The 15,827-nt window shown below is 44.0% G+C and overlaps 1 protein-coding gene across 1 annotated transcript in view; it reads left to right on the forward strand.

The window, feature by feature from the left end:
• The window catches only part of SCG3 (secretogranin III), a 49,200-nt gene extending 35,940 nt beyond the window's left edge, over positions 1-13,260 (forward strand). Inside the window, exons 11-12 of the mRNA XM_081888653.1 lie at positions 7,971-8,051; positions 11,738-13,260. Of these exons, the coding sequence (XP_081744779.1) occupies positions 7,971-8,051; positions 11,738-11,856 (200 nt within the window). The 3' untranslated portion in view covers positions 11,857-13,260. The remainder of the gene's footprint in view (positions 1-7,970; positions 8,052-11,737) is intronic.
• Positions 13,261-15,827: the final 2,567 nt, after the last annotated feature.

Below are 15,827 nucleotides of genomic sequence, written 5' to 3' on the forward strand. Positions count from 1 at the left end.
GGAAACAGGAAAGCAATGCTGAGCCTCTGGTCTAAGCAACACAGTATAACTGGGGTTGATATACTGAATTCGGAGCAATTAGCGTCCTTTATTTTTTCTTTCAGGCTCTGAATGCTACTTTTGCGACCTAAATTCAATACATTCAGTGCACCACTATAGCTAAAGTTTTCCACCTAATTGCCTCTATCCCTTTTTAAGAACGTAAAATCATTAGTGAGCTCAATAGTCTGGGCCGGGCATATTGATTGGTCTGTAACATGAGAGATGCTGTAAAAAACCAACGTCTGCAAGTCGATTTCCGGTGCATAATGCTGCCCGCTGAATGGCTCAGAACAAAGTGCCCATATGATGGATGAGGTGGAGGCTTTCAACATCCCTTCTCCACATCACCAGTTGTGCAAAGTTGTATGTAGTGAATGGCTAAACACAAACTTGGCAGTGATGTTTGATCTGCAGTTTTGACGATGATACAATTTATTCTCTGCCCTCATACAAAAATAATGCTCCTTCATTTGCAGGTGTCAGGAGGGGGGCGCACTTTGACCAGTCTTTTGGGAGGGGTGTGTGCAAAAAATAATAATCAGCTTATAATTGCAACAGACCAGGGGGTAGGCAACCTAAGGCCCAGGGGCCGGATCTGGCCCAATCGCCGCCTAAATCCGGCTCATGGACGGTCCGTGACTCAGCATGTTTTTACATGAGTAGAATGTGTCCTTTTATTTAAAATGCCTCTCTGGGTTATTTGTGAGGCATAGCAATTCATTCATTTTTTAAAAAAAATATGGTCTGGCGCCCGACAAGGTCAGAGGGACGGTGGACTGGCCCACGGCTGACAAAGGTTGCTGACCCCTGCAACAGACCTCTGTTGTTGTGTTTCCCTTTCTCCTCAGTTTTATAACCCTTGCCACAAAAAAGTAGCTGCATCCCTCTTGGTGGTTGGTGGCTGGCGGCTGGTGGCCAAAATTTCTCTCCCTCACTTTATCCAGGAGACATTCTAGGACATTCTAGGTTCCCAACCTGGTGCCCTCCGAATGTTGTCGGACTCCAACTCCCATCAGACCCAGCTAGCAGAGCCAATCGTCATAGATCGTAGAGTTGGAAGGGACCAGGAGGGTCATCTGGTTCAACCCCCTGCAATGCAGGAATCTTTGGCCCAACTTAGGGCTCAAACCCACGACCCTGCGGTTAAGAGTCTGGTGCTCGATGGGAGGTGCCGTCAACCAGTTAGAAGCAGTTTCCCTTTTGGTGCAGAACTGCTATGCAAATTTTGCAGCGAGTGACTCACTGTTGCTTGCAGAGAGTTAGAGGTGGCAGGGAGGACATGGTGAAGAAGAGTTTGGAAGAGTTTGGATTTGATATCCCGCTTTATCACTACCTGAAGGAGTCTCAAAGTGGCTAACAATCTCCTTTCCCTTCCTCCCCCACAACAAACACTCTGTGAGGTGAGTGGGGCTGAGAGACTTCAGAGAAGTGTCTCTAGCCCAAGGTCACCCAGCAGCTGCATGTGGAGGAGCAGGGAATCGAACCCGGTTCACCAGATTACGAGTCCACTGCTCTTAACCACTACACCACGCTGGCTCTCCCATAAGAGCAAAGTGGCATGCCTGCTGGCGAGTTTGCCATGTGCTGACCTGCCCACCAGCTTGCACCTTCCCTTTCCGCTCCCAGTAAACAACAACGACTCATCTGCCACAAAGTTTACATAACCTCTCCACCCCACCCAGCAAGTAGCTTCTGGCAACAATATCTGGAGGGTCTCGTGCTGAAGAAGTGTACTCTGGGATATTTGAGTGGGGGGATAACAGCTGCCATTCCCCCCCCCCAGAATACCCCAGAACCACACTCCACCCAGGGCATTCTGGGGAAAGCATAGCGACCATTGAGAAGACCTGTGCAACTCTCTGCCCTCAAAGCTTCAGTCACCAAATAACAGGCATTTGCGTTTTCAGACCCAGAACCCCCCCCCAAATAAATTCACACAAGACTCAAATTTTGGTTTGGTTTTTGGCAGAATTTAGGCCACAACTTTATTGATTACAGAAAGTGATTGGTTGCATAGGCTCTGGTTCAACTAGCTCCCTGCCATGCAGGTAGCACTGACCCAGGGTTCCAGCATAGGTCAGCCAAGGGTGAACACCTGGATAAGCGGAAAGCCGGGAACGGGCTAACTCTGCCCCCCGAATGTCCCCCTGGACTCAGGCACGGACACAACCCCCAAACCATCGAGTCCCTGGATTCCGTTAACGGAATACCCTTCACATAAGGATGGCGAGAACGTTCTCCCATCCCTATCACCTGAACTAGAGCCTATCCACAACCTTGCAGGGGAAACCCAAATGGCAACAGCCAATCAGCCAAGTGGGGGAAATTCCTGCCATGCCCCTTTCTCAATGACAGATGACACACGGCGGCATAGCAAGGTCAAGCGCACAGCCCTAAATATAGGGAGAGGTGGGCGGGTGTTCCGAATGCCTGCGCCGAAAGAGGAAGCTCTGGGTCACGTGCATGGGCATAAATAGGTCCCTCGAACCATTTGGACTGCGTCCCATTGGCCAGATTGCACCTAGCTTCGAGGGACCTACCAATCGGGTGTTGTGGCTGACCGATCGTACCCACCCACAACACAGGGTGTCGGTTGTCCAGGTCTCACCGCAATACATGCCCTCTTTAAGGGAGGACCCGATTTGTGAATAACTGCTTTTCTTTCTTCCTTTTGAGTGACTGTCTTGTACTCCAGGATCAGAATATTGTTAATTTGTTGAAACCATAGATTTATTTATTTATTTTTAAAAAAATGCAAATTTCATGCATGTAGTCTACATCCTAATTAAGCAAAGTTGACAGAGTTAACCAGAATACCATACATATTTCAAATGATTTGCTACAGGTTGAGACTAATTATATATATTCTGCTGCCAATTGGCTATGCATTTTAATAGCAGCAACCCAGGAATTAGCCTTTATTTCTGGAATAGCAGGTTTGACATCTGCTGGCGGAAAATTGACATAAAAACCAAAGGATCCTCCTGGGTGAGATTGAAGCGGTAAATACATACTTTATTTAAAGCTAATTCACCACATATGTTCAACTCTACTCCCATTTAATTCACAACCCCTATTGAATTCACTGCCCTTGCATGATAATAAATCAGAGGGAGTTGGGCTGTTGCATTCTTCACCATAGCCTGATTTTCTATGCTCTTCAAAACAAAAAAATATTATCCCACTGCTAGCGCTTAATTCACCTGTTCTTCAAATTACCAGCTCTTGAGGGAATGAGCCACACAGACCAAATGGGACCTGATTTCATCTGTGAAGCTCCAGCAAAGTTAAGCGATCAGAATCCATTAAACTATTATATTCCACTGGAGACCACATTAGGTTATCTTTTGTCCTGGTTGCCCTGTAGACACAATGACTCACGGCGGTATAGAATTTTAAGCACTAATTTAAGTCACGGCTCCCACTATTCTTTCTCCCCTTTTTCTAATGCCCTGTTTGTTGTCTGCTTCCTGACTCTCTTTCCTTCTCTCCTCTTCAACTTTGCATGCTATGGCTTCACTTTCTAAGCAGCTCCTGCTCCCATGCACATCTGTGGACTGCACTTGTGGAGAGCTGATAGAGGGGAGCAGATAGGGCTGTTATGCTCAGTGGGAAGAGCACTGTTGCACTGAGGTCCCACCTGCAGACTTCCCAGAGGCATCTGGTTGGAAAGATGGGCTCCTGGCCAGATCTTGCAAGGCTCTTCTTATGTTTAAGGCTCTCCATTGTTGTTGTTGCTGCTGCTGTTGCTACTAATCATAATTATTTTATTGTTTATATGCTGCCCATCTGACTGGTCTGCCCCAACCACTCTGGGCAGCTTCCAACAAAATATTAAACATACAATAAAACATCAAACATTAAAAACTTCCCTAAACAGGGCTGCCTTCAGATGTCTTCTAAAAGTCAGATAGTTGTTCATTTCCTTGACATCTGATGGGAAGGCCCTCTACCTGGTTCCCTGTAACCTCACTTCTCACAATGAGGGGAATGCCAGAAGGCCATCGGTGCTGGACCTCAGTGTCTGGGCTGACCAATGGGGGTGGAGACATTCCTTCAGGTATACTGGACCGAGGCCGTTTAGGGCTTTTAAGGTCAGCATCAACACTTTGAATTGTGCTCAGAAACATACTAGGAGCCATGCTATTTGTGGGCGGTGAAATTGGTGGTGGGAGAGCATTCCCTTGAATATTTGGGATGGGAGAATGGTAATTCTGCTGCAATTTGAATGGTGGCAAAAAAGGAAACTCAGAAAACTCAGCAGAAAATTCCCTGGGAAAATTGCTGGCTCATGTAACACCCAGCATGATACTTGCAATGGTCAAATAATCAAGGTTCTTGGTCCAAGGAGCATCTTTAAAAACTGGGCATATGGTGGGGACACGAATCTTCAGGATGTCTCCCCTCTTTACCATGACTTTACCTTCTGCGCAACCAGCGGGACATTGTTCCATGGGGGTTTTGTTGTTTTGTTGTTTAGTCGTTTAGTCGTGTCCGACTCTTCGTGACCCCATGGACCAGAGAACGCCATGGGGGGTGCCATGGAGAAGGTCCATGGGGGTAGAAAACCGAAAATGTCCAGAAAGTCGGTCAATTCATTTGAACAGCTTTTAAAACAAGAACAGAAGAAGGGATCTGAATGGCTGCTAACTGCTCCAACTGTCTGGGCTTTCAGCTTAGCCAGGGATCCTTTCAAGCAACTCACCTGGTCTCCAAGAAGAAGAGGAAGAAGAAGAAGAGGAAGAGGAAGAAGAAGAGGAAGAAGAAGAAGAAGAAGAAGAAGAAGAAGAAGAAGAAGAATAGTAGTTTGGATTTGATATCCCGCCTTTCACTCCCTTTAAGGAGTCTCAAAGCAGCTAACATTCTCCTTTCCCTTCCTCCCCCACACCAAACACTCTGTGAGGTGAGTGGGGCTGAGAGACTTCAGAGAAGTGTGACTGGCCCAAGGTCACCCAGCAGCTGCATTTGGAGGAGCGGAGACGCGAACCCGGTTCCCCAGATTACGAGTCTACCGCTCTTAACCACTACACCACACTAGCTCCTAGGAAACAAAACATTCCCCAGGATTCCACAGCTGGTTGTGAGGTCAGAGCCTGGCCAAGGATGGGAGCCAATGGGCTCTGGGCTCCAGGAACACTCTCTCTGCCAGGCCCAGGGCATCACTGGGCAACTTCAGGTAGCCACCAAGCATCTGGCCCACCTTTTTTCCCTCAGAGAATTCTGGGCACTGAAGTTTACCTCTCACAGAGTTACAATTCCCAGCAACTGAATAAGAATAAGAATAGTTTATTTATACCCTGCCTGTCTGGCTGGGTTTCCTCAGCCACTCTGGGCAGCTCCCAACAGAATATTAAAACAGAATAAAACATCAAACATCAGAGTCCGAGCTGAATGATGGGGGTGGAGATGCTCCTTCAGATATACTGGACCGAGGCTGTTTAGGGCTTTAAAGGTCAGCATCAGCACTTTGAATTGTGCTCAGAAATGTACCGGGAGCCAGTGTAGATCCTTCAAGACCAATTTTATATGGTCCCTGCAGCTGCTCCCAGTCACCAGTCTGGCAGCCACGTTCTGGATTAGATGTCAAAGGAATAAACAACTACCTGACATTCAGAAGACATCTGAAGGCAGCCATGTTTAGGGAAGTTTTTAATGTGTGACATTTTAGTGTATTTTTGGTCTTTGTTGGAAGCCGCCCAGAGTGGCTGGGGAAACCCAGCCAGATGGGCAGGGTACAAATAATAAATTATTATTATTATTATTATTATTATTATTATTATTATTATTAAGCTTAAAATCATAATTTGGGGGAGGATAAATTAAATTATATAATTTACATTCCGCTTTGTGTGTGTTTTGACGTTTTCTTAGTCTCTATTGTGCAGCAGCTTGTAACATTCTGAATGCTGAAATTTGGGGAGGGGTGCTTGCCAAGGATTATGTGGGTAAACTTGAACTGACTGTGAACCAAACTAGTTCTTTTTGTAAAGTAGCAAATATGAACTGGGATGTTTCCTTTTGGAGATGTTGAACTTGAACAAGAGTTAGTTCCTTTTAAAATGTACCTTCCCGAATTCTAATAATAGATTGTGTTTAAGACATGCTGTAATGAATCATTGCCTATAAGAATGGGAAGATTTGCCAATCACAGTTTTCTCAGTTCTGTTTGTTTTTCCAATTGTAAACTCAGTACTCCAAATTTCTACAGCAATTTGCTTCTTTTAAAATCCTTGTGAAAATTCTTCAGCATTTTCGTAATGAAACATGTTTTAGTATGCAGTTCTGATTCACGTACAAATTTTGGAAGCAATTTCTCCTAATCTGATGCATTTTTGTATGTTATTTTTCAGGACCCGCCCTTTTTATGTCATTTTATTGTAATAAGTTTTTTTAAGTTATAGTCCTTAAAAGTTATTTTTAACATTGTGTTTTGGATTGTAATAACCTTATGGTGAAGGGTGGGTAATAAATGTGTTGTTATTAATATTAGTTCATTTTTATGCATAACTTCCCCCTAAAATAGGCCTTTTTTGTGAACATTTCATTTGGTTGGAGAACTGCATCCTAAAATTCATATAAGTGTGAATTTCAAAGGATAGTTGTGTTTTGGATCTCAGATTGCTTTGGAAAGTGAATTTGGTAGGATGAAGTTAATGGACTATGCAGTTGTGTGGCGATTCCCGCCCCCTCCCACAGATGGAGTGAATAAAGACACCGGACACCAGAATTTAGGTTAATGGGCGAAAATGGCCACAACTTTATTGATTACAGGTAAGAGCAGTATTGGCCTTAGGCATTGGCCCTAACAGACTATCCGGTCTAACCGGGAAGGGTTAAGCACCAACAGGGGGAGCCTCCGAGATGCACATCCCTAGGCGCTCCCCAAGGGGTTACTGCTCGGGGGCGCGCTTTAGGCCCTAGCCTCCATAGGTTTCGGATGAGGCGACGCCCCCCGGAGTCCTTTAACGAACTACCCTTCAAGATTTAGGGGAGGGGATGGCGTTCCTCCCCCCCCCCCGATTTCATTTGCATAACAATACCCTTGCCAATGCCTAACCGCCAAAACCAGGAGTTGTGACGTTTTGCTACGAGGTAGGCGAAAAAACCAAGTGGCTTCAAAATCACAGCCAATTAGCCAAATGGAAAAACTCCTACCAGGCCCCTTGCGGCGACCAGCCGAAGCCCATAGCAAAATCCGAATGCAAACCTAGGGGGCGGGTGGTGGGAAACTGCAGCTGCTGTAGGAAAGAAAAGGGGCGAGCCAGGGCTGCCCCGACCTTAAGAGCACCTGGTAAGCCCGCCCCTAGCTGTGGGTGATGAATATTAATGAGATAGGGGAATCCCTGAGTCCCGTGGGGCTGGCGTCAGCCCCGCGAGATTGTAGATGGGGGCGTGAGCCCGCAAACCCCCCCCCCTTTAGGTCGGGAGTGGCTAATTAGATAAACTAACAGGAAGGATTCGAAATCGGCAAGACCAGAAATTCATGGAAGACTGGAGTAAATTTACAGACTATTTGAAAAGTAGTTGTGGAAAAACAGACGACGTTTGTAGGGTTGCAAGAAGTTTTGTGAGGAGTATTATTAGAAGTATTGTAAAAATGGACAAGGGGGAGGATGATTTGTTAAGAGATGTAAAGGCAATATAAAGTTAAGAAATGCATAAGAAGTGATTAAAACGGTGGATAATCAGAGGCGCTGACGGAAATCTAAAGAGATTGTATAAGTGATAAGTTTTGTGGTACATTTTATAATTTATATGTTAAAATTAATAAAAAATATTATTAAAAAAATGGAAAGTGGATTTGGTAGATTCCGCTTTAAACGAGAACCAAAATGATTCCCACCCCCATCTCTAATTGCCTATAGCTACCCTGAATATTTGGGCTTGGTCCTAAATAGTTCGATTTCCCTTTTCTCTTGCTCTTGAAGGGAAAGCAGAGGCATATTTGGAAGCCATCAGAAAGAACATAGAATGGCTAAAGAAGCACAACAAGGAAGGAAAGAAAGAAGGTAGGGTGGGACAAACGCTTTTGTGATGGGGAGGAGCTCCTCCCTGAATGATGTTTGTTTGTTTGTTTGTTTGTTTGTTTGTTTGTTTGTTTGTTGAGCCCTGGGATAATGGACTTTACAGCTCAGCAGTGTGCTTTCATTCACTTATAATTTATTTACTTGCTTTATTATGGCTAAATAGACAAAGTCGATCATAGGATTTCATCACACCATAGGACTTGCATAGCGTGGGTTGACAGTGCCCAGGGCAACGCAGAGGGGGAGAGGGTGTTAGGGAGGGAAAAATGGGCAGAGGACGCATGCACATTCAGCTGCCTAATGGCATCCATGTCACCCAGGAGATTGCAGCTGCAGAAATAAGAAAAGGAGGCGTTCCATTGTCTGGAGAGGTCACTTCCTGGTTCACATGGAGAAGTCGTTTTCACCAGAGCCCAGTGACGGAAGCGTGCAGCTGTACTGAGGCAGCACTGGGTGCCGAAATTTGTGCCCCTAGCAATTTTGCACCCGGGGCAACTGCCCTGTGCACACCTCACACTACACCACTGACTCTATGGGCTGATTTGCTGGCATAAATAAGAAACATTCATTTCAAGAAATAAAATTAAGGTTGTTCTCTACCTACATTTGTACAACGGAAATTATGTACCATGTTATGTACCATATATATGTATGTGTGTGTGTGTGTTTTATGCACACATACACACATTGATTTTCAGTTTTATACATTTCAATAATTTTACAATCATTTTAACATTTCAAAACTTGAGTTTCTTCTCCCTCTTTCTCTGGTTCCATAAATTTATTTTTTAATATTTTCTGCATATCCAAATTAACATAATTTGCTCATTTATTCATCTACTTTAAATATATATTCTTATAAAACTGCAGGTTATTACAATAATCCTGCCAATGTTCTTATCTGTTTAAAGTTTGTTTGGAAATATTCCATAAACCATTTCCATGCTTTTATAAAAAAGTTTATCTTGATTTCATTTTTTTTTTAATTATATGTAAGTAGATGGTTTAATTTAAAATATATATATATATATCATTACGTAGATAGTGCAATCCTAGACATGCCTGCTCTGAGCTAGGCTCCCTTGAGTTCAATAAGGCTTACTCCAGGTGAATATGTATATAAGATTGGACTGGAGGCTGGTTTATCAGGGCAATTGGGGTGTTTTCCCACCAAGCTCAGCAGGTCCCACCTGCCTGAGTTCTGGCTTACAACCAATCAGTGGAGAGGCTCTGCCTGTCATTGACTCCAGCTCCACCTACCGTTTGGTCTCCCTCCCTTCTGCCCTACCAGACCCAATAGGAACCAGCTGCTGCTGTTAACATTGCACCCTAAATAACTAAATAATTTCAAGGTACTGGACTGCCAGCATTTAGATTTGTGTTGTTTTTGCTGTTTTGCATCTGCCTGCAGCCTTATGCCTCCATGCCCCACAAACAGTTGACCACAGATCGTTAATCGTTCCATTAAACGAAACCGGAATAAAATGAAATTAAAGACGTGAGCACACAATTCTGAGAGTGAACTAGTATGGGATACTAGTGTAGATTCATTTAAGAAGAAGAGTTTGGATTTGATATCCCGCCTTTCACTCCCTTTAAGGAGTCTCAAAGCGGCTAACATTCTCCTTTCCCTTCCTCCCCCACAACAAACACTCTGTGAGGTGAGTGGGGCTGAGAGACTTCAGAGAAGTGTGACTGGCCCAAGGTCACCCAGCAGCTGCATGTGGAGGAGCAGGGAAGCGAACCCGGTTCCCCAGATTACGAGTCCACCACTCTTAACCACTACACCGCACTGGCCAATATAACCAATATAGAGTTAACAAAAGAAAATTTGAAAGAAGACACAATGAAGGGGGAATGGGGAGAGCGATATGAGATGGCACAGCAAGTACAAACTTGGCAATGGTATTTGAATTATTAATCTGAAAAGCTCTGCAATCACGCCTGGGGAAATGGTACAACAGTGTTCCTTAGGCATCAGTGTTAATTGAGACAGCAGATGGGAAGATATTGCTGATTTTTTGTTAATGTGCCCATTACAATACTTTTCCACCGAACTTAACAGAGATAAGCGACATGCTTTGTCTGTTAATTATCAGAGTGCCGTGAAACATATTTACCAAATTAGCCGTAATCTGCAAATTTGCAACGACCTTATCCCCTATATATTTGCCCCGTCATCTGGAATGTTGGGCCGAATGCTGCAATGAATATGAACTAAGTGACAGGGAGGCCTCTTTGCGCATTCAATTCAGATAAATGAACTGAGCGATTATCCATTTTCTCTAAACAGCCCTGGAAAGCGAGTGCTGTGAAATGTGATGGCTTGGTCATTATCTTTTGTGTTTGCAGATATTTTCACAGTAGGCTGATCTGAATATACAAATTAAAGGGGAGTCCTGCCAATTTCTAGGCTGGAAATTAATGTAGGGTTCCATGCTGCATTCACCTGTCATGGTAAGCCAGACTGTGGCTTACAGAAACTGTGCAGGTGTGCTCTGGAGAGGTGTTTGCAGGGCCAGATTTAGGTTTGATGAGGCCCTCAGCTACTGAAGGTAATGGGGCCTTTATATGTCCAGCTGTCCTTTGTCAACAACAAATTGTCATTGTTTTTTGTGTTGAATATATGCTACAGTATATATAAACCACATATATCTAAACCACAGAGCCTAGGGCTTGCTGATCAGAAGGTCGGCGGTTCGAATCCCCACAACAGGGTGAGCTCCCGTTGTTCAGTCCCACTTCCTGCCCACCTAAGCAGTTCGAAAGCACATCAAAGTGCAAGCAGATCAATAGGTACCACTCTGGCGGGAAGGTAAACATCATTTCCGTGCACTGTTGTGGCTCACCAGAAGCGGCTTAGTCATGCTGGCTACATGACCCGGAAAAACTGTCTGCGGACAAACGCCAGCTCTCTTGGCCTTTGGAGTCAGATGAGCGCCGCAACCCCAGAGTCGTCCGCGACTGGACCTAATGGTCAGGGGTACCTTTACCTATATGCTATATGGTAATTTATGGACCCAATAGGTATCTAAAGCCATTTGCACATGCAGAATGTAGGCACCCTATATATAGAAATCAGCAAACCAGTGATATTTTAGGGAGCAGGCTAGCAGGCGGGGACCATTACTTACATCATAGGAGCCTACACAACACAGAACACTGTTGCTGTATGTAGGTTTATTTTGTTTTTTATCATATATTTTGGAAATGTACATCCAGCTTTTTCCCTTTAATTTTTTGGGGGGACCCCCAAGAGAGTGGGGCCCTAAACTATAGCTTGTTTAGCTTATACATAAATCCGGCACTGCCTCTTCTGCTCCCCAGCCCTTTCAGCACAATACATCACAAGTCCAGGCTTGACTTAGTGTGTCATCTGAACCTGGGAACCTGAATAAAGTCTCTATCCCTTGACCATCAGGTAAAATTAGGCTACAGGGTGTAGTTAAGGAGGAGAGGCATAACCACCATCTCAGGTTTGGACAACGGTTGAAGTTTGGCTTCGCTGCCACACTGTCCTGTGCTAAAAGAACTGTGGACTTCTAGAGGCGCTAGGAAACCTTCGCAAAAACTTTTTAAAACCCTCCTTTGGCAATGAAAACGTTAAGTTTACTGGGAGAACTTGACACCGAGGAGGCTTGCTGCATGAATCCTTTCTTGTGTTCCAGATTACGATCTTTCTAAGTTGCGGGACTTCATCGACCAGCAAGCCGACGCTTACGTAGACAAGGGCATCCTGGATAAAGAAGAGGCAGACGTGATCAAACGTATCTATGGCAGCCTGTAAAGAGCAGCAAGGGGGACGTCTCTTGAAGCTGTAGGGAATTCTAGTCGAGCTTCACCCACACCTAGTTGAACCTCCTTTCTCCCTGCCCTCTCCTCTCACCCCAAGATTATTAGAAAGTATTCTCTCTGCGTTGTACTGAATTTCTTCCAGGTGAAAAGCCTTGGTTCACAACCCACTATGACTGCATCTTCATGTTCCCCTGTGCATCAACCATTCCACTTGAGGCAGGGGTTTTTTGCTGCCCACTTTCTAGTCAACAGGGTAAAATGCTGGCATCATGTTGCCGTTAGCCTAATTTTTGACATCCTCTAGAGAAGGTGGGTGCTTTGGTGAATATCTCTTCCTCCTCACGCCAAGCATCCGCCAACTTGTTCCACCATTCAGTGGCTTTGTAGAGATGCCACTCTGTGCATTTGCAAAGGGCATTATTAGGATGAGAACGATGCAACTAAATATTAAGAAATCTCACATTCGGGTTCCCATTTGTCGTTCCTATTATTTGGTGTCAAAGATGGTCCCGTTTGAATTCGTATGTCGCCATTTCCTCGCTGTTTGGTGCATTCTGTATTGTGTCCCTGTCTGTGTGCCACTGAATAGCTGCTACATGTTCGACACACTGCATCAAGCCTTTAAAGTAGATCTTACAGGGAGAAGGAACTGTTTTGTCACGGCATTGCTATGGTCAGGTACACCAGCAATGTTGTCATTAACACACCTTCATAGTTCTTTAATAAGTGTTATTTCTCTGCATGTCTAAAGAATGGAATTCTTGATGTGAGTAGCCTAATGGCACATGTAAATAGCTGTTAATTTATGAGGAGGAGGAGAAATTTAAAGACAAAGCATTTGAGGAGCCTAGAATTAGAAGTGTGCTTAGGATGAGAGGTTTCAATATCAATATAGGTTGCTCATCACTTCTGCCAGTCAGACCATGCAAAGTTTTGAACTTTTGGCCTGCATCGAAGGAAATTGCTATTATAGCCTCAAGCTTGTTGGAGATTGAATGGCCATTTAGCACAATGGAGTGTATCCAGTGTTAGTCCTACTCAGAGGAGACCCACTGAAGTTAATAGGCATGGCTAACTTTTATTTGTTAAGTTCTGTGGGTCTACTTCCGGGTTTCCCAAACTTGGGTCTCCAGCTGTTTTTGGACTACAATTCCCATCATCCCTGACCACTGGTCCTGCTAGCTTAGAATGCTGGGAGTTGTAGTCCAAAAACAGCTGGAGACCCATGTTTGGGAAACCCTGGTCAAGTTGAACGCAACCCAGTGTTTTCCAAATGTCTAAGAGATGAAACATACTTTTATCAGCTCTATATCCCTCTTACACCTAAGCAGATACAGCTATGCAGTGTGTGGGAAGCATGTCTTTTTTAAAAAATAAAGCTTAAATGAATTTTGAACATGCCTCCAAATTGCCCTAGGCACATGCAAAGAGACAATGATCAGCTTCATCAGAGGACAGGCTATTCTGCTGCTGCTGCCTCAGGAATCAGCAACATCAAAAGCAACACAATGGCCAGAAACAATTACAATGTGGAAAACCTTATGGAACTATTCAAAACCGGAATAGTGCTCATGTGATTATGTAGTCACTGATCACATGAGCACTGTTCCAGAGTATTTTTCATTCTCATGTTTATTATATCTATTTGAAAAAAGATTGGTTAATGAAGAAATTACAAATCTTTCTACTTATGAGTGTTGAACTAATTGGCTGATGAAGAATTCAACAAAACAGTAGTTGTTATCCGGAAACACTCTTCAGCAGAGTTCAGAGCCGGACATCAGAATTGGACATTTGCTGATTATACAAAGCTTCACAGCTTGCTCTCCACTGGGTAAAGTCTGGCACCATGATTCATTTAAGGACTTTCAGAGACTTCAGTTTGTTAGTTTTGATGTTTTGAATTATTCCATAAAGTTTTTCAAATTGTAATTGTTTCTGGCCATTGTGTTGCTTTTGATATTGCTGACTCATATTTTGCAACACAGGGGTTTGTTTGTTTACTCATTGCTGCCTCAGGAATAGCTGAATGATCCAATCACATATCCTGAATTGTTGTGACAGAATAATCTGCCCTTTCAGAAGCAGAGATTGGCTGGGGGGGAAAGCTAAGACTAGAGTTGGATATCATGCAGAGTTGCAGCAGGCAGCCTCTTTTGCAGATGGGAATTTGTAGTCCAGGAGGGACTTTTATGATTTCACTGCTTACCAGTAACTTCTTGTCTTGGTTCTACTGTGGCAGTGGCGTAGCGTGGGGGGTGCAGGGGGGGCCGGCCGCACCGGGCGCAACATCTGGGGGTTAGGGAAATCCATGGGTTAGGGGGCGCAAATTACTTGCCTTGCCCCGGGTGCTGATAATCCACGCTACGCCACTGTACTGTGGTATGTTGTGGCACACAGCTTTGGGGAACAACTGATTTACCAAAATCATGACTGTAAAAAGTTGGAAGGAGAAGCAACAATGCAATAATAAAACAACAACAACACATGGGCTTTCCAGTTGCGCAAGGGAAATGGTTTGATGAGTATTAAAAGAGAGAAGAAATAAGTGAGAAAAGAAATAAACATCCACCCATGAGGAAAGGTTACAATATCTGGGGCTTTGGAGTTCAGAAAAAATGTGAATAAGGTAGGACGTGATAGAAGTAAATAAGATTCAGGTAGGTAGCTGTGTTGGTCTGACACAGTTGAAATAAATTTAAAAAATTTAAAAAATTGTCCAGTAGCACCTTGGAGACCAACTAAGTTTGTTCTGGGTATAAGCTTTTGTGTGCATGCACACAAAAGCTTATACCCAGAACAAACTTAGAAGTAAATAAGATTAGACATTGTGTGTAGAAAGCAAAATAGAGACATTTTCCCTCTCTCCTTTTATAATAATAGAACCTATGGGGCATTGAGTGAAGCTGAATGTTTGAAGAATCAGGGCAGACAAAAGAAAATACTTCTGCACCCAGTCCAGGGTTAGGGTTACCATTCACTTATCTAGGAGTGTCTGAATATTCCTCTGTAGGAAAAATACAGCTTCCATTTCCCCCACCTCTGCCTCCCTAAATCATACGCAGAACTAGGACCTGCGGAGATTCCCCCATTTTAGAAGAGAAAGTTGCCACACATTTTAAAGCCTTCCTGGGATTGTTGCAGCTAGGAATAGAATTCTGGCAACTACTTTAGTTGTGTAGTGGTTTGCATGTGCTAGACACTGTGCACATCACACATGTGGAGCTCCAAAGAGGACTTACTGTATCTGGAAAGAAAAAAGGAATGGGGGAAAGTGTGGGGGTGATTAGATCTGTGTGACCCACGTGTGGGTTATTAACAAAAGAAGTGGCTGGATGCCTGGCTTCAAAACATGGGGCTTAACACACTCCCCAAGCGGAGTTTAAAACAGTCACAGAGTCAAGCAGCAGTATAGCATGGGAATATAGGTTGTTTTCATATCCCATTTCGTCTGCTTACTGTGCTTGCCCCTTTATCCCTCTGACAATGAACACACACTTAAGTAAGGTTAAAATACTTTACTTACAAAATCGAAAGTTCTGATTCATGTGTTGTTCCATGCAACCGCAAAGAGAACACAAGTGGAATACTCCTGGGTACAAAATACAGAAAGGTGGTTTCAAGCAAGCAGTCTGAGGTTGGATTACATGGTGCAAAGAGAGTGAGAGAAGAGAAGGAGGAGGTGAGATGGTGTGGTCTGAGTCTAGGAATAGATCTCTCTGATCTTAACCCCTTCGTGCATTAACTAGCACTCATTCATAGTTACGGCTGACTGCAATTTCCCACTAAAAGAACAGCTAGCTGGCAATGGTCAGATGAAAGTGTGGCTGGGGTTGCTGAAAAAGTTAATTTTGAGAAGATACATAAAGGGAGTAGGGAGTAGCATGCCAAAGAGGGAGAGGAATGTGGCTCAGATACAGGAGGTGTAAGAGGCTCCCCATTTTAACCAAAGATAGATGTGCG

Source organism: Podarcis melisellensis (genome assembly GCF_964234715.1).
Source record: "Podarcis melisellensis genome assembly, chromosome: 14".
In the NCBI taxonomy this organism is placed as follows: Eukaryota; Metazoa; Chordata; class Lepidosauria; order Squamata; family Lacertidae; genus Podarcis; species Podarcis melisellensis.